Below are 19019 nucleotides of genomic sequence, written 5' to 3'. Positions count from 1 at the left end.
CTCGCGGAGCAGAAGTACGTGACCGGTGCTGCTTGGTGGCTGAGCCGAGCAGCTGGAGCTCAGTTTCCGGAGAGCCGGGGTTCGACCTCTCTGGTGCGTGCGGGCCCGCTCCCCTGAGCACGCTGGCTTGCCGAGCGAGCCCGGCCCGGTGCCCGGCCGGGGCCAGCCCTGCCCGCGGCGCCCGTCCGCCGGCAGATGGGGCGCGGGGCGCGGAGGGCTGCGCGGCCGGCGCCGCGGCGTGGGAGCCGGCTCGGGGCTTGCCCCAGCCTCGGGGGCGGCGGGGGCCGCTCGCCCTGAGCCTTCCTTGGGCTTCGTGTTGCCGGACGCGCTAGTAACGAGACTGCAGGAGGCCGTCATTTTTCCTTACGGGACTCCAGAATGTTTTTTGGCTGTGACCTAATGGGCGGGCGAAATGCCCGTTCTTTAAATCGCAGCTTACGGGCGGCAGTGGTTCTAGAACTGCTGGAGGCTTCACGTGGCTGTTAGGGACTAGGCAGCCGGAGGAGAGGCGTTAGGGCAGCTGAGCAATTCCTCTCTATATCTCCCTTTGGAATACGTTATAGAATAAATCTAGTCCCTGAATAATTCTAATAAAGTAGAGGATCGCATATCCCAGCCGGGAGGCTTAATTTCCAATCGCAACTACACGAATCCACAGAAAGCATCCCTCTCAGGAATGTGTTCAGACCCAGCCGGTGATTGAGTCACAAACGCATTTTTCACGTCCTTATTGTGAAATGGAGGTCAGGATAAAATACAGTCAGAAGATTGAAATGAAGCTCTTGGATATAGATCCTCATCCATTAAATTAGTGTCTCTCGCTGGCTTTTAGTTTCGCTATGTTCAACAGTCTGAATTAATTGAGTTCAACAGAACAGTCTCACAACAGCAGAGAATCTGAGTCTCTTTCTAAAATGCATATGCAATGGCTAGAGCCTCTGAAGGCCGTACCATACCTGTCTCCAAGAAAGAACTTCTGGTTGCCTGAAGAATATAGCGCAGATAATGTTACTGCTTCAGTAAACTCCCTGAAGTCTAAGGAGAGAGCAAAACCTGCACTTCCTTAAGAGCAGAATCTCTTGAAAACAGCTGAGACTGAAAGCAAGCTTAAGTATTAGGAGAAGTCCATGCATAGTTCAGAAAAGGTTACTGCTAATTCATCACTCTTAATTACTGAGAAGCAAGGAAATTCTGTCTCCCATTTCCCCCCATCAGATTTCTTTTCTGAATAGCAAAGAACTAAAATTGTCTGAACAAGCTTAATAAAGTCATCCAGGAAGCTGAGCTCACTTCCAATATTAGAATAAATGCTGTACCTACAAAAGAGGTGAGTTCATAGGAAGCTGATGGCAAGCTCTGTTTCCCTAAATGTTCAAAGCTTTGTTTGTCTTATTCTAAAAGTACAGAACAAGTGATGTCTTAGTGTTTAAATCAAAACCTCCATCATTTACCCCTGAAATACTTCTAATCAGATTAGAAATGTTGCGAGTAAAGCCTGCTAGTTTCTGTCTGCTATGTGCTTGCCTATGGTCAAAGGAAGACCCTTTACAGGACATAGGTCTAACCAGTGGATCTTTTAATTGCGTAAGTTAGTTTGACACTTGTGTAAAGAATGATTGCCCTATCATATTGCTCAAAATGCTTTTGAGATGTGCAGTGAATATTGTACTAATGCAAAAATAATACTTGTCACTAAGTATCTGTTTGGAGGCATAATGAGATTTTACCTTGTATTCTTCCCAGCTACTGGGGGATATTTAGTTCTTCAAAAGTTGTTGGCTCAGTTTTGCATCTAGTCAAGTCAGGTGAATTTTGCCATGTCAAGTAGATACAGGAGCATAAAGGAGAACATGACCTCAAAAGTAGATGGGTGTTAAGTCACAGCCATCACATTCAGACTGGAAGCATAGTGTAGGTCTCCTTAAGGTTTTGACTTAACCTGTTGTATACCCAAGGGATCATCAAGGAAACGTGTGTTTGCACACATCCATTACCCACCAAACATCCACAGGTCAGACCTGGGGTTTAGGCACACACACATCTTTGGTAGCAGTCACATAAAAAAAAAAAAAATCAATGGTAGGTTGTATTTCCTTACTTATAAAGGCAAAAGGGTAACAAAGGATGACACAATTTAAAATTAGTAAGAGACAGCAGTTTTTCAAGTGTGTGCACTAGGTGGAGTGGAAAATGTTCCTTACCCTCTTTCTCTGAATTCCAGTGTTAGAATTCTGTATTTCTGCTTATTTTTCCTATCACGCAAGTCTTTTGTAGAGCTCCAATGATTACTCTGGCTGGATAATTCTGTTCTGAGATTGTAATGCATTGTACCGCTTCTGTATAACAGGAAAGGGAGCTTCCTCTTTAAAGCTACGCATTACTAAGTAAGGAGGATTTCTGATGGGCGGAGTTCTCCCTTGAGCAGGCTAGATAAAGGCTTGCAGGATTTACAGACCTCTCAGACTGCAATCAGCATGAACTGCAGCCTGTCAGACAGAGTGCTGCTCAGCTACGCGATGGCTGGACAGCGGGACAGGTTGTGCCTTCAGTCTCTTTGGGACTTTGTCACAGCAAAGGAGCCGTTGATCAAGTCACCTTTTTTTCCAGTGCTGTTTTCTTTTACAGCATACATGGCTTTCTGTCTTCCATATATTGCACTGGACTTTTTAAGCACTGGACTACCAAACTTGAGAAAATACAAAATCCAGCCACAGAACTATCCAACTCTTGGAATGATGGTGCCTTGCATTATTCAAAGTGCATATCACCATGTTGTTTTGATCTTCCCGGTGACGTTTCTCCACTGGTACTGGAGACCAATGAATCTACCAGTGATAGCTCCAGAGCTGCCTGAAGTCCTGCTGGAAGTAGGAGTTTGCCTGCTTCTGTTTGATTTTGAGTACTTCCTGTGGCATTTGCTTCATCACAAGGTGCCTTGGCTCTACAAGACTTTCCACAAGGTGCATCACAAGCATGTGTCAACGTTTGCTCTTACTACACAGTATTCCAGTGTATGGGAATTGCTCTCACTGGGATTTTTTGCTGCTATCAACCCAGTGCTCCTCGGATGCCATCCTTTGACAGAAATGATCTTCTTCCTTGTAAACATTTGGTTGTCAGTGGAGGACCATTCAGGATATGACCTTCCGTGGTCAACTCACCGACTTGTGCCTTTTGGTTTATATGGAGGAGCACCACATCATGATCTCCACCATCTCAAATTCAAATCAAACTATGCTCCTTACTTCACCCACTGGGACAAACTCTTTGGGACATTCACAGAGTCACATTCTAATTAAGGATATTTACCTGTGGACAAACTCTTACTTTTTTATAGACTAAACAGGGACATTAATTTTTCAAAGACACGCGGAAGATTGTATATTTGAAGCTGCCTGTAAAAGGAATAGCTATTTATAACAAATCCTCTTAATATATGTGTATTTGTATGTATACTTGGAACTGTCTATGTTAAATGACTGCAAATGGGAGGGTAAATATCTGTTGCTTAAATTTGTTTGAGTCAAAGGTGTAAGGGAAGCATTAAGAGACATTCTCTCTTCTTTCCTTCTTTCCAGCTTTCATAAAGCATGTATTGTATTACTGTATGATGTTTTATACATACGCCAGAACAACTGTCTTACTGTTGTAGGATGATTTATGATGTAAACAGAAAAGGTACACATCATGGATTTTGTGGAGTTTAATCTGCTAGAGCATATTATTGCACAATGATGTTGTAAAATATTGCTGCCAAACAAAGCTAGTTGGCTAACTGTTGCAATAATTTTGATATTTATATTTTAAACCTTGATGTACTGTCTGTTTTTAATAGAAAATAAATATGGTCATTCTTTTAAAATTATATTCTGTTTCATTTTATTCATTTCTCTGTTCATATTAGGAACAGGTATGATTCCTTTTGCATAGGTGTCATTTATTTGAGTTTCAGAGTTTCAGACTTTTCTTATTAAAATATTGCCATGTTATTGCAAAAGTGAACCATTTTTTCTCTAGAATCATGTGTTATTTTTAAATAGTTTTCAACTTTGTAGAAACAGAATAATAGAGAATGCAGTTTAAAAAACCGTAGTGAAATTTTATTATTACATTTTTAAGAAGCTTGAATAATTTTCACTAAATTGAGAGAGCAGAACATTAAGCAGCCCCTTAATAAAAGGGAGCACTGGTCCTTCAGAACCACATCAGTTAATTATTACTTGCATACAAGAACCTGGTAAGGAATATAAACAGGTTTCTACAAAATAGGTGATTCTTTCAAGCAGATTTCAGAGGAATAGAATCAAACCTTTCAGAATCCTAAACCATAGAACAAAACAGCTACATGTTGCTAAAAGAACAGTTATATATAAAACATTGCCATGTAGTCTCACAGAAGTCACACTGAAAAAAATAAGCATGATGAGATAAGCAGGTCTTCCATGTCTCATTCAGCAGAGATCTGTATGGTCTCCTTATGGCCACTATATAACATTTTAATGCTTAGAATCTTCTATCCTGTATTACTAATAAACTTCTCAGGATACTGAAGGGAACAGAGAAAGTGCAAATGATGTAGCGAGTGCATAACGAACACTTACGCATCATCATCCAAAAATGTCTTTGTCATTGTGTTCTGTCTAGAGGGTTGTGTGACCTTACAGAGGCTGTTTGTCCAGGAGAAGAGAGAATCCTTAGTATTTCCAACAATGTGAACTTATAAAGGGAACAGCACTTTTGAACACTGCATCTTTTTGATAACAGAAAATAATTTTCATAAACATCTTCATAAACAGTATGAAATGCTGCAATCTTAATACTTAACTACTCCCTCTGCTCTCCGGATATCACACAACAGCAACCCTTCTTTTCAGTGGTAAGAACATGGCACATCCAGAGAGCAAAACCCGAGGCTTAAAAGAATACAAAACTGGAATTTTTGCCATGCATCTATTTAGCTGAAAGAATTCCCAATCTTTCTGATGATTATAATCTTAAATATTTCGGGATGTGCTACAAAGAGAAGGAAGTATTCTTCTTTTTTTTTTTTTTCTGCCAAATGTAGGAGGCAAAATAGAGTCTCTGATTTCTTTGAGTGGTTTAGCCATTTTGAGGTACCCCAAAGTTACCCTCTCAGTTCTAGAAATCCCATGTAATTCAGCTTGGCAAATACTGAGCATCTGACAATGGTGCTCTGTGGTTTCAATGAATTATATCTTATACTATAACTATATATTGTAACTATATACTATAACAGTCTGTTTCATGTACTATTGGCTCTCTGAGTAAGCAAGGTTAAGACTAACTGCTGCTTGGATATGTTGCTATAGGAAGCCTATGACCAAATCCTATAAGAAATAAAATCCTATAAGAAAGGTTGTAGTTGTACCCACGGGGATTATTCCACTTTTTTGTGTGAAGCTTAAGACTTGGTACAACAGATACGTTACTATGGGAGAAACAGTCCTAGTCAGCTGCAAGCAAAAGCATGCTTGCTCTTGTCAAGTCAAGTGAGATAGTCTCATTTGGCATTGACAGGGTAGCATGACAGCAGTGAGGATGATCAAAGTGACAATGGAAGGAGGCAATGTACTGCATGATGGTCCTGCCTACTCCTCTCTCCCTCACATCCACAATGTTTGCATGACTTCAGACACACACCAAGAATGCATTTCCTCAAATATGAAATTTCCCCCAGGTGATATCTGTACTGAACCTCTTGCCAATCAGACCTGGAATCTCGGTTTAAAGGCTCATTATTGCATGAACTTGGAATACTAAAAAAACCCAATAAACCAAATAAACAAAATAGTTGTCAAAAGAAAATTTGACTAGTATATGTCTGGAATGGCTTATTTGAATTCCATGCTAGAAATATCTGTACTTCGTCATCATGACATAACCCTAGCATACCTTATCCCTCTTTCTCCAATACTTTGAAGGTAACTTAGGCTCTAAACCATGAGGGATTGAAACCATTTGTGTATTGCATGTACTTTGAAGCACTTTCTATAACAGTGAAAAATAATATAACTTTAGGTGTATGTATGAGAAACTCATGAGCAGAAGACCCAGACAAACATGTAACTTCAGGCATTTGCAATTCAATGAAAAGCAAAATATAGATGAAAATTTATCCTGAAGATAAAGCAAATAAGAGTGGGTTTTTTTCCTGTTTTCATTGAAAGTTCAGCATATACTGTACCACCAAGCATGAGAGCACAGCAAGTTCTCTGTACTGATGGTGCTCAAATTTTAAAACAGGAATTTACAGAAGTTACTTCCTATGTTTGCATTTCCCCATGGTCTTTACCACAAGTCTTTACCGGACAAATGGCATGACACTCTATTGTAAGGGTTTATGTCAGAAAACCAAAACCAACTTTCTCTTTTCTGTTCCAAGATTCTTCTAGCTTCCTTCCTTATTATAACATGACATGATGTGCCACACAGACTTCCTACCTAATCTGCCGAAAGGTAATTTGTTGTCATTTGTGAGTAAATAATGTTTGCACAGAACCTTGAAGCTATAAAATAAGATTTTTGATGCTGCTATGGTCCACTTTATATCTTTAGAAATCCTAACTTAATAAAGGTCAAAGAAGCAAGATTTTATGCATTTCTCTTTGTAACTGTATCTCAGTTCTTAGGCACATGGTTAAATACTGAATTCTTAGTCTGATCTTACAAATTGCAGCAGTTCCCAAATTCTCACTGGCAATTTAGCACTACTCTTCAAATTTAGGCTGAGCCTTTTAAATGGTACCAGGTTTGGCAATTTTGAAGTAACAGTATACAATACTGCAAAGGGACAGGTTTTTGCTCAGTGAGTGCGTTCTCAGCACTGCTGGAAAGTGTGCCTCTCAGGTGCTTCAGAGAGCGTGTATAAAGTTTAGAGCCCTGCCGAGTCACTATTCACTTCTGAAAAAAGGCTTTGTCCTTATTTGTGTTGATCAAATGCAAGTACTTTACAGGGGAAAAACAACACAGTCTACAGCTATGATTTTTTTATGATTTGAAAAACGATCTACGTCATTAATGGATTTAGTGACTTGGTTAATCTAATCTAGTGCGTTATCTGGATTAAATGAAAAACTAGTATCTCTTTGGGCTATCCCACTGTTCTGTCTCTAAATTAGTGTTGAAGCAATTTGTAATGACATCCATTAATTGGATGTCATCCATTGCCCCTCAATGTTATTGGAAGGAGTGAATAACTCTTTGATGTAGCTTTATCTTAGTGGACTCAACAGTCACTTCAGCCATTTCACTTATTCTTGCTTTCACGCACAAGAATTAAGCTTCAACTATTACCTGCTACATCCATGCAACTCTTTTTGAAGCAGATACAGTTCTGTATCTGAAAAAAATGGCTCATCTTGGACTCTCTCAAAATAAAAAACCCCTGTGGATTTATTCCTGGATTACCTTGACTGAGACTAATCAGTGCAAACCTCCATCACATTTACATGTAAACTGCATCTAAGACCCTGGGCTTAGCTGATGTGCCAGTTTGCTCAAACATTTAGGCTGGTCCTGCATTGCTCTGTACAATCCAACCTGAAAGGCCTTTGTAGCGTACTCTGGAGTTGTGTTTGCATATGTTTTTCTTGTAAAAACAACTGCCAAACAATTGTTTTCCAAAACTTAAATGTGTTTCTAATTTATGGAAATTTGTAGTTGCTTAGGACACAGAAAAAAGTGCCCCCCCCCCCCCCCCCCAACCAATAGAAGCATTCCAGACTTTAAAGGGAACAGAACTAATGCAGAGGGGCTTTTAGCTGTGGAAAATGATGCTGAGTTTTTTTAATCTTTCTTTTCAGACTTCTTTTTAAAAAGAAGATTTGAAAAGCTTACTAATTGCCTTGTCCTCCAAACTGCAATGATTGCCATGATCAAGGCTGTGGATATGGACAGGGGGAGGAGAGAAAGGAGAAAGGGAAAGGAAACCAGTGTGTCTGCAGGCACTTCCATCACTGGCCCCCATGAGGTACGGATGGACTGCTGCTCCGATGTATCTTTTCCACCATGGCACAGATGCTTTCAGCCCTCAGGTTCTTACTGCTAGAGGGGTGCAGACTCCACATCCACACACAGCTTTCCCTTTCTGTCATCTAGTTCTTTCTGGAAATTCCCACAGCAGCAAAACACTGTGACCTGCAAGAGGAAACTCCACCTTTGGTCAGCATAAATGCAAATATACTTTTGTGTCATCAGGTATAAGGTTAAGTTAAAAAAAATCTACGGGCACATGGACTGGAATGCCTCCTCCATGCTCAGTTTTGAGATAACAGGTTTTACATGTGTGAAACCAAAAAGCTAACAAACCAAGCTGGATAGTTAGTAGGACAGGCAGGCAGAAACATGACTTTGGTTTCAGTCTATTGAGGTGAACGTCAATACTATAGACATGTGATTTGGAGGCATGTGGAAGGACGTGTTACCTATACTTCCAGGGAGAGTTTAGATAGCAGAAACTTTTATTTGTCCTCAGAACTAAGCAGCAGACAATTCAGGGGATTAAGTAGCCCGAAGTCTAGGATGAGTGATAGGAAATCTGGTTTTAAGGTGACCAAGATGCACTCACTTTATCAAAGGGAGACGAAAAAGCACTGCTAGAAATTGTATTGGTGTAAAGCTGTTTACACACAGACCTTCACAGGAGCTGAGGAAGATTACACCCCTAAGAAACAACACGCTTGGGTAATTACAAAGCCCCTTTAGGTGATTTATTTACAAAACTTCCAGAGCTAGTCTACATAGCTGACACAATGAAATTTGTCAAGCTATGCAGAAAAATGACCATGGGAAATAGATGGGTGCCAAGGGCTGGAATGATTTAATACCATGTGAGCATGCTCCTCTGACACTGGCAGCTCACAAAACCTGCAGGCTCAGAGGTGGCCTAGTCAGTTGAGCTTACAGAAAGAGCAAATGCCTGCCAGCCGCCTTTCCTCTTTTTTTTATCTTAGTGATCTTCTCCACTGGTATTCTCTTCTCCTGTGTCGTGGTTTAACTCCAGCCAGCAACTAAGTACCACGCAGCCGCTCACTCACTTCCCCCATCCAGTGGGATGGGGGAGGAAATCGGGGAAAAAAGGTAAAACTTCTGGGTTGAGATAAGAACGATTTAATAGAGCAGAAAAGAAGAAATTATAATGATAATGATAACACTAATAAAATGACAACAGTAGTAATAAAAGGATTGGAATGTACAAATGATGCACAGGGCAATTGCTCACCACCCGCCGACCGACACCCCGCCAGTCCCTGAGCAGCGATTCCCTGCCCCCCCCCCCCCCCCCCTTCCCAGTTCCTAAATTAGATGGGACGTCCCATGGTATGGAATACACCGTTGGCCAGTTTGGGTCAGGTGCCTTGGTTGTGTCCTGTGCCGACTTCTTGTGCCCTGGCTGGCCATGAGAAGCTGAAAAATCCTTGACTATAGTCTAAACAATACTGAGCAACAACTGAAAACATCAGTGTTATCAACATTCTTCGCATGCTGAACTCAAAACATAGCACTGTACCAGCTACTAGGAAGACAGTTAGCTCTATCCCAGCTGAAACCAGGACATGCTGGTAACCCCAAAACACCTCCCTTGAGCAGCTGCTGGCAGCCTCCCCTAAGAAAACTGGCTGAGTACTGCCAGCTGCTTTGCCGGGTTTGCAGCGTTTTTCGCTGAGGCAGTCCGATGGTCACTCCCTGGTGCCTGCATCGGCTGAGAACCCACGATACATCGCACGCACGTGGTCTGCTGTGAATGGAGGCTTATCCCTCATAACCTGTCCTGGAAATCTACGTCTGAGAGGCCAAACGCTTGCCTCTGTCCTTCTCCTGCTCAGCTCCATGCAGACTGGCTGGTATTTCAGGTGTTTTCTTTCTGGGTCTTTCCCCCGGTGGGAGAGCCTCCTGTTACCTTTCCACCTGCGTCTCTAGACCCCGCTTGAGCCCAGCTCATCCCAGCTCAAGGAGCAGGAGAGGAGGCTTTCCCCTCCTGAATCTCAGTCCAGGGAGGCCTCGGTTCGGCTGGCCGTGTTCGCTGAAGCGACCTTAGCTCACGCTGGACTTCTCTGCTGTATAGTAAGCGTGTCTGTGGCTGGCGGGGTAGCTCAAGTGCTCCCATGTGTGGTTTCTTCCACGGATGCAAAGCGCGTGCCCGGTCCTCTGACGAGGAAGCCGAGCAGACCGCTGATGTGGGAGGGGAGGGGGCTCTGGTGGGGCCGTGCCTGTAGGGTCAGCTGTAGGGCTGCAGGACGCAGCCTTTGAGGGTGTCAAAGCTTCTTGCCAGTGACAATCCCCGTGTGATCGGGCCCAGCTCAAAGTTGGAGCCTCAAGAAAGCGAAGAATGGCTTAGTAGCTTTGCCACTAATGTAGTAAGGAAAGGAAAAGTATATTTAATTACTCGTGCTGTGGGGTTGCCTATTTCCAGCTAGTGTCTTTCCTCTGTTCCCACAGCCATGGCTCGTCCTGGATTCAGCACCGTCTGGTGCTTCTTGCGACTCGCCTGTGGGGAATTGCTTTTCCAGTTACGACATCTCCATTTCTTATTACATAGCGTGCGTGTTTCCTAAGCCAGAAAGCTGAAGCAAAATCACTAGCTCGCAAGTGGCTGGTGGACAATTAATCTACGTAGCAACACTCTTTTGCAAGTACCATGACTGACAGTTTACTATTTTATCTGCTTTCTAGCAAATCCCAATGCTGTGTTCATAACCAACCCCCCTCTCCCACCACTGTTAAACCTAGGCCCTAAGCCTACTGTTCTGCTTCCTTTTCTTTCTGGAAATTAAATGCCTGGTTTAGCTAATATGCTCTATGAATTGTTTAGATTTCTTTTTTTTCCCCTCTCTCCTTTTGTGGCTCAGATTTGTATCTTGAATAATTGAAACACTTTTTAGAAGAAGGAATTTCATTTCCCTCCACACTTGGCACTGCTAGCAGAAAAGCACTGGTTTACTCTGAAAGCTATGGACAGATAACAAAAGAGCAGAGCATGTTACATGTGGAAAGGCACACCCACTCAGCCATGTCAGCATAACAAGCTGATTCTCTGTTTTATTTCCTTTGTCTATTGAACTTCAGTTTACTGCTTCCCTGCTCTTCTCTCAGACCTCTTAATCATAGGGTAACGGGATAAATTAGTGCTCATGTACTAGCATAAGTATTGTTTCTAGAAGTTAGCCATCCTGATAGATCCTAAAAATGTGCAGTTAGCACTATTTCAAATACTATTATTTATAATATAATTTTGAAACCCTGGCCAAACTCTAGGTGCCAGAAGCTCTACAAACACAGAGGGAAAAGATCTCTCCCAGGAGGCTAGAGGCATGGTATGGACCTTCTGCATTCAGAAATGACTTATAGCACCTGCTTCTTGCTGCCAGACTTTCTTCTGAGACCGAAGCATTCCTTGAGGATGAATAATGTTTGTAATCATTACAGTTGAAGAAAAGCAAAATGAAGAATAAAATCAATCAATACACAGGTTCTTCATCTGGTGTGACCTATTGTATTTTTCCCACTAGGTCTGAGAGTAAGAAACAAGAACTAAACTTATAATTGTGGGAGATTTTTAACTCAAAAAATATGATGATAGCAGTGGAAGGTAAATATTCACTCCTTCCCTCCCAAGCATTTCAGCAGAAAACTTCAATTGTATGTTTTACCCTGCTATATCAAACAGCTTTCTTGGTACCTACACCTTCCTGGTGGCAACAGTGAAATTGTGAAGTAAGAGTGAAGAAATCTATAATGTATTTTGTGAAAGCTGTATTCACTTCTTTGTTAGAAGAATGTAATCAAAACTTTCTCAATACAAACATCTAAATTTGACTTGGCAGTAACTGGTCATTTCAAGTACCTGAAAAGCTGATAGGTGTGTGTTATCTACAAAGCACTAATACCCAAACAAAACAAGTAATGGGGCTTTTTTTATTTCCCAGTGCGATCATTACAAATCTTGATTATTTAATGTAGGTGTAGCACCTGCTAAGCTTCTAGCTGGCTGTGGCAAGGAGAGGGATTTAGAAGCTCATTTTGCTTGTTTCAATACACATGATCAAAGGTGTAAAATCCAGTGTTGTGTAAGGGTTTTCAAATAATTATGCTGTTACAGCTGTGTATTTGCACTACTTCTGCCTTTTAATGTAAAAATTCCTGACAGCAGCATAGAAAAAAAATAGCATATGATCCAAAGCAAGGTTTGGACTCAAGTCACGTGATGGTAACTGGTGTTTAGTCTAACTACCTTTGTCAGTGGCTTCCAGGGAAGAACTGCTTTTTCATTCTGTTTGGGTGGGAATTCTAGGATGAGATTATTAGAAATGGATGTGTGGCACTTCTGGTGATTGTCCAGCAATATGTGAGGTAGCTCATGATAGTGCATTTATATCCATTATAAAAAGAATTTTTATATATATATAAACAAAGCCCCATTGCTTGTTTTGTTTGGGTATTTATATATATATAAAAAAACCCAAACTCTGTGGTATATAAGGTATGCTGTAAGAAAGCTGGAGATGACAACAAACCAGAGTTGTGGTTTGATAGAGGCAAACTTCCCCACAAAGGACTATGAGGGAGCACTGATGGGGAGTTGTGGGCATCCATGGTCAATCTCAGGAGCAACCTAAGGGTTTTCCTCCAAGTCAAGACATGCTGACAGAGAACAAGACAGCTGAAACTTGTGTTGTGGTGATAGTGTCATTTTTCACTCTGTTTCAGAAGGAAACAACAGGCGACTGCAGCATCTGTCAGGGTCTTCCAGTAATTTGTGAACTTCTTGCACAGCTCAGCAGAATTGGACAGAGCGCTCTCACATTTTATGAAAATCACTAGCTGGGCAGAGGCAAGAGATATTTACACCATTTCACTTACCCATTTATAAAGAGGCAGGGAGGAACCAACCCTGGTTCACTCTGTGAAAGTAGTCTGATGGCCCCTGCACAAACGTGCAGCTCCAGATCAATTGCAGCCTGTGCCGTCTGTTCTTTAGCTAAAGGCCAAATGAGATACAAGGATGATATTGCAGCGCGCATGTGTGGGAGGTGAGCTTTGGGAACATGGGAGAGGAATGAGGATTTTGTGGGACAGTATAGAAAACCTGGAGGTAGCTGGCGATACTGCTGCGTCAGGGTGGACCTGGCAGAGGTTCTGTGGTTTTTGTGGTTGTAGTGTGTAACTCATAAAGACAATAATTCACAGGAAAGAAGGATTTACAACTTGGAAGCGGTTTCTTTGTTTTGAACTATGCCCCTCTTTCTTTCACTGAAATGATGAATACAAATGTGACAAAATCAGGGAGCCAACTCGTGATCCAAACTGTACAGTTCTGCAGGAAAGACCTAACGATGAGCTCAGCTGTGTCACGCTGCTTCACAGGAAGGTGAACTCCAGAGCTGTGACCCCTGCTTGCAAAAAGGGAGAGCAGCTTTTGCAAGAGGTGCTGGTCAGTGCTGGAGGAGAGGGAATGGTGGCAGACTGACCACGTGGAAAGGCGAGTGGTGGGAAGCATGGAGTGAATTCTAGGCGGTAGCTTGTATGACAGACATTCTGTGTGTACTAAACACCTATTTGTACTTATTTCTGGAAGTCTGATGTGGCATAGTACCAGGAGTCTTTCATGACAGGAATCTTCTTGTCTTTAGTTTTCGCTGCAACAAGAGGACTGGCAGTCAGTAAAACTGTGCTTCTGTGTTTCTTATTTTGGCTCTCACTGTGTGCTAACCTAGTTGAATTAGCTAACTTGAATTGTGTAATGCATTATACATTTCATGTATTTGCTGTTGATCTTCAAAAAGTCTGATGTATTCACAGTAAGAATATGCTGTCTAAAAAGAAGCTCAACCTTTGAGGCTTAGTAACAAATATGGGACTGATTTAAGCAAAGAGGAGAAAAACAAAAGTAGAGGGGGGAAAAAAAAAAAAAGAAAGAAAGAAAAAAAGAAGATAAATAGTATGCCTAGGGATGCTCAACTTCTGAAACCACACCAAGGGTGGAGCAAGACAGAAACGTGACCATAAAGAGTGGTTAAAAACACTAGGAGAGTTGCAATTTATCTGACATTCACTGAGAAAGGTAGGTTCAACCTTGACTAAATAATCTTGGTCCTAAAACCAAGTTCCAAAGTCTATGGAAGTTAATGAAGAAAGGATTGCTGTGAACTTCAGAGCTCACACTATTTTAGGACTGATAATTGTAGCCAATGAAGTTTTGTTATAGAATGGCAGCAGTTCTAAGTGAAGGCACAGAAATGTTGTGATTTAATTGCATGAATATGTTATTTGCTGTATTTTTAATTGTCACTGTCCACCAAAAAATGTTTACAGTATCATTATTGTAAACTTTTTTTCCTAGGTCAATCACTTCTCTTTTAATTTATCTAGTTTAGATGAGTTTAAGACCTAAGATTGCATGATAGTAATGTAAACCATTATAAATTCTGGAAGTAAAGACATTAATCATCAAATGTAGTAGCCTTTTCTGAGAAGAAAGACACTCCACATTAAGTGGAGATGAAATCACTATGAAGAATTTTCCTAGAAGCTGCAAATTGCTTTTATTTGTCTTTAAACCTGTAAGATCTTTGAAAATTGAGTAGACTAGTCAGGAAGCTATGGGTAGATTCAGTTCATCCAGCTTTTTTTTCTTACATGTGACTGTCCCATAGATCCAAACAGATCAGTCTGTCCCAAACCGTGTACTCTGGCCTCCAGTCTCTTTGACTGTAGCAATCCATGCTGCCCACTCCCTTCCACACATGATCTTACAAATATCTGTGAATCCCACATCCTAGCAAAACCAGCCCTTGCCTCATCCAGCTCACCTATCCCCCTAGTTCTGCATCCCCACCTCCAGAAAGCCTCTCTGCACAGGGTAGTTCCAGCTCTTTCCCCATACTCCCTTCCTCCTGCTCCTACTTGGCTTACTACATCCCTGCACCCATCAGAGAGAGAACAAGCCCTGGAGTACATCTGAAAATGAAAACACACCAGATTTTTTTTCTCTTTCTTTTTTTTTCTTTCTTTCTTTTTTTTTTCTCCCTTAATTTAGTTTCTCTTTACCATTTTGCTGTCAGCTTGAGCAAGTGACAGCTGGCTAAAACATCATCTTACCAGTGCCAGAAACACTTCCTCTTTTGGAGATCAGTTGAAATGAGCTGTGCTTACTTTGCTTGAGCAATACTCTGAAAACATTCCCCTCGCCTGCAGGTATTGCATTGATCTGAGTAGTGTCATCCTGGCTGGTATAAGTTGTTTTGCATCTGGAATAGAAAGAGTAAAAAAAAACAACACCCAACACCTGAGTGGGCCCTAATCCTTTCTCCCAGGTAGAGGCTTGGTTTTGGCTTGCAGCATGTCAAGGTGAAGATTAAACCTCCCCACCAAAAAAAGGCAAGTGCTGATGAAGACTTCAGTAATGTTTCCTATAAGTCGAAACTAACATCTGAATCTGGAAGAGGGGAAAAAAAAGCTTACTCAAAAGTGCAAGGATCTGAAATGTTTTCTGGGGTTTTCTCAGCTTTGTGATACAAAAGGGGAATAACAGTCTTTAAGGACAGAGAGAGTGGAATTTTTCTTGTGGTAAAGAGGGATTTTCCAGTCCATGTGAAATCCTGTGTTAGTCCTCAAGCAGCATTGTGAAGGTAGCAGAACAAAATCTGTGGAAATCACTAGTCTAAACACTGACTAAAGTTAACTATCTCTCCCTATGCAGCAATGAGAATTGCTCTGTGTTGAATACTGCTATTTTTGTACTTGGGTGATTCCCCCGCTCGCCCCCTCCTTTTTTGTGATGCCATACCATCCTGCAATGCTAGTTTTGCCTCCAAAAGCTTTCTGATTCTTGGTCAACTTTATTCCTAGACCTCCTTTTAAGGGAATGAAAATTGAGAGACCATCAACAGTCAGAAGTGATGCTAGTTCACAACTCTTCTAATCACACACTGAGGACAATATGATAATGTGTGTCAAAGCCTTTCATCTATCAGGATTTTGGGAGTCTTATTTTTATCCACTGTCAGCCTTGTTTAAAGAAAAAAAAAGTCTCACTCATGAATGTATACTTTCTAAATGAATGGATTGGTTATAACTTTTTGGAACATTTTTCTGGAAATTGGGATAATTGAAAGATTTTCTTGGAGATCTGCAGAACTGAAGAAAAATCCAACCTATACTGAGGCTGTTAGGTGACTGGACTCCATTTGATAGAAAATGTTCACTCCTGATCCCTTAGGAAGTAATGAGCAACATAGATACCAAATCTTAGTTGAATATATTCTGCATAGATCTGTGACTGGTATTGCCTACGTGTATTTTACTTTACAAGACACAGGCTGGCCACAGGTGGAGTGGAAAGGGTGGATTCTGCTTTGAAGAGGATTGTGTGATGCTGATGATGCGATGGTCCAGAATTGTAATGAAGATTGTGTGATTTTTCTAGGACTGTGTAGGAAAACTAACCAGTCTGGATAAAAGATTGAGAAGAAAGACACTCACAAATGATCAGCTTCTAGTGATGGCCCTGCTTTCTGTCTAGACAGTGGACATGTAGCTTGGTCACAGAATATGTCTAGCATCCAGTTTGACCTCTTTTTCTAAGGGTTGCAGAAACAGAGATCCTGCCTCCCGGCTCCTTTCCTAGTCAGGTGAGCTGAGGACTAAGAGAATAAGGCTGGTCAATACTGGGACGTATCAGCTTAATGACATGCAAATATTCTGCAAGAAATTAGAATTAGATAAATTATATTAATGTAAGAATTTAGATAAATTATGTTTATGGGGTTGGGGTTTTTTTTCCTCTCTTTGTTTCATCTTATCTCATCCTGTAGCATTTTCCTGTATGGTCCTGGTTTTGGCTGGGATAGAGTTAATTTTCTTCCTAGTAGCTGGTATAGTGAGAAGAATGTTGATAACACACTGATGTTTTCAGTTGTTGCTAAGTAGTGTTTAGACTAAGTCAAGGATTGTTCATCTTCTCATGCCCAGACAGCAAGAAGGCTGGAGAGGCACAAGAAGTGGGGAGGGGACACAGCCGGGGCACCTGACTCAAACTGGCCAAAGGGGTATTCCATACCATGTGGTGTCATGCCCAGTATATAAACTGGGGAGAGCTGGCCTGGGGGGAGATTGCTATGTGGGAACTAACTGGGCATCGTTTGGCAAGTGGTGAGCAATTGCACTGTGCATCACTTGTTTTGTATATTCTAATCCTTTAATTATTATTATCTTTTTATTATTGTTATTATTATCATTATTAGTTTCTTTTTTTCTGTTCTATTAAATAGTTCTTATCTCAACCCAGGAGTTTTACCTTTTTCCTTCCAATTCTCTCCCCCATCCCACTGGGGGGGGGCGGGAGGGGGAAGTGAGCGAGTGGCTGCATGATGCTTAGTCACTGGCTGGGGTTAAACCACGACACCGTACCATCTCCACATTGATCCTAATGATCAGTTGCACAGACTCTTACTCCTCTGCCCTCAAACTCTTGTTCTCATCCTTAACATCTGCTGTTTCTAAGCTCAGGCTCCTGTGCCCTCCCAGAACCCACAGCATAGTGTAGCCATAGCTCATGGTGGCTCTGCAGGAGACGGCTTGATAGCCGGCATCGGAGTTGCTTATAAGGGGGACAGGTTCAAGGCTGGAAGAGAGCGCAGTGCTCTGGTGTCTCCACCTGCCTCCGCAGGGGCAGAGCCTTGGTGTCCCTCCTCCAGGGCCACATGGGAAGGGGTGCACAGGTGTGCGAGCTGTCTAGAACCAGGTGCATGCATCACAGAAAAAATCGGAGCTTTCTGTGACTTTAATTGCCTCACTTGGAAAAACAGTCATTTGGAGTCAAACCAAGTGGGGTATTTTTCCTTCTAGTTTTAGAAGGGAAGTTACATTATCTATTTCTTGGTGTTTTTAAGTTTTATATTAATCAAAAATTATTAGTTTAATTTGGAACCAAAACTAAAAGCATTTAATTTTGAAAAATGGAAATGAATCATGTAGATGTGTTACTTTAAAAAAATTGATTTTTAGCCCCAGGAAAAATAATATAAATTTCCTTGTTGTTTTTGGTAATTAAAATATGCATATTTTGCAGGAAATAAAAGTTTAGTTTTATTCTGAAAAAACCCCACCTAGCTGCTATGTGAGAATTTGGTGCATGACATCATCTCTGGAGGATATGTTCTCGTATTTCAACTCTGACATCAAAAGACAGTGCGTTTTCCTTTCTTTACATTGCTTTACTCTGGCTTATCTTTTTGGTATTGTAGAGCAACCAGGAATGCACACAAGACCTCTATTTTCTGCATATTGCTATGTCTATTTCTTCTAATATCTTCATTAATGAAAAGCTTTTCCTAGTTGGGCTACTGACAGTGTGTATTATGGTTTATTGAATATTTTAATCCTTTTTTTTTTTTTGATGGATGATTTGATGTCATGAGGAACTGAAAAATGCAGTCTACTTTGAAGGGGCTGTGCACAGTTTGTAGGTTGAATTTGCATAAATCAGATGCTGAAAATAATGACATTCCTACCAATGGGGTCTCATTTTACTTGAGACTTATTTTGGGTTTGGGGATTATCTAGAAGCAAAGCCTGTAAATGCTGCTTCTGTTTTCTAACGGCAAGAGCAAAAACCTACATCCCACCACTCCTAAAAGTAGCTGATCATTCTGCATTTTGCAGCTGAGTCATCCCCATGTGTTTATTTTACATACACTCTGAGGTTTTTTTTTACCCTAATTGCTGTGGTTTTTTATACCCAAGAATTATTTCACCACATACAAAGCAATTTCATTTCTGCTTGTCTTCTGTTTACAGAAGATTACATGTCTTCTAACTTGACAGGAGTCATAACCATAGGTGCTACATCCCATAGAAAATAAGACATATAATTCAGAATTTAAGCTAATCATTAGTTCTTTACTGAAGAGGTCACTAAAGCTTGAATGAGTTTGGTCTACAAAGGTCTTTTGTTGAAGTCTGTTCTTTACTGAAGGCCAGTGTAATCTCTAACTGTGTAT

The 19019-nt window shown here is 41.2% G+C and overlaps 1 protein-coding gene across 1 annotated transcript; it reads left to right on the top strand.

Annotated features, from left to right (window-relative positions):
* The first annotated feature begins 262 nt into the window (after window positions 1–262).
* Window positions 263–3834, top strand: CH25H (cholesterol 25-hydroxylase). Its single transcript, XM_049810843.1, has one exon. The coding sequence runs from the start codon at window positions 2475–2477 to the stop codon at window positions 3297–3299; it is 825 nt and encodes a 274-aa protein (XP_049666800.1). The 5' UTR covers window positions 263–2474; the 3' UTR covers window positions 3300–3834.
* The last annotated feature ends 15185 nt before the right edge of the window (window positions 3835–19019 follow it).

Source organism: Accipiter gentilis, chromosome 9, assembly GCF_929443795.1.
Source record: "Accipiter gentilis chromosome 9, bAccGen1.1, whole genome shotgun sequence".
NCBI classification, from domain to species: Eukaryota; Metazoa; Chordata; class Aves; order Accipitriformes; family Accipitridae; genus Astur; species Astur gentilis.
This window is presented reverse-complemented; position numbering and strand designations above follow the sequence as displayed.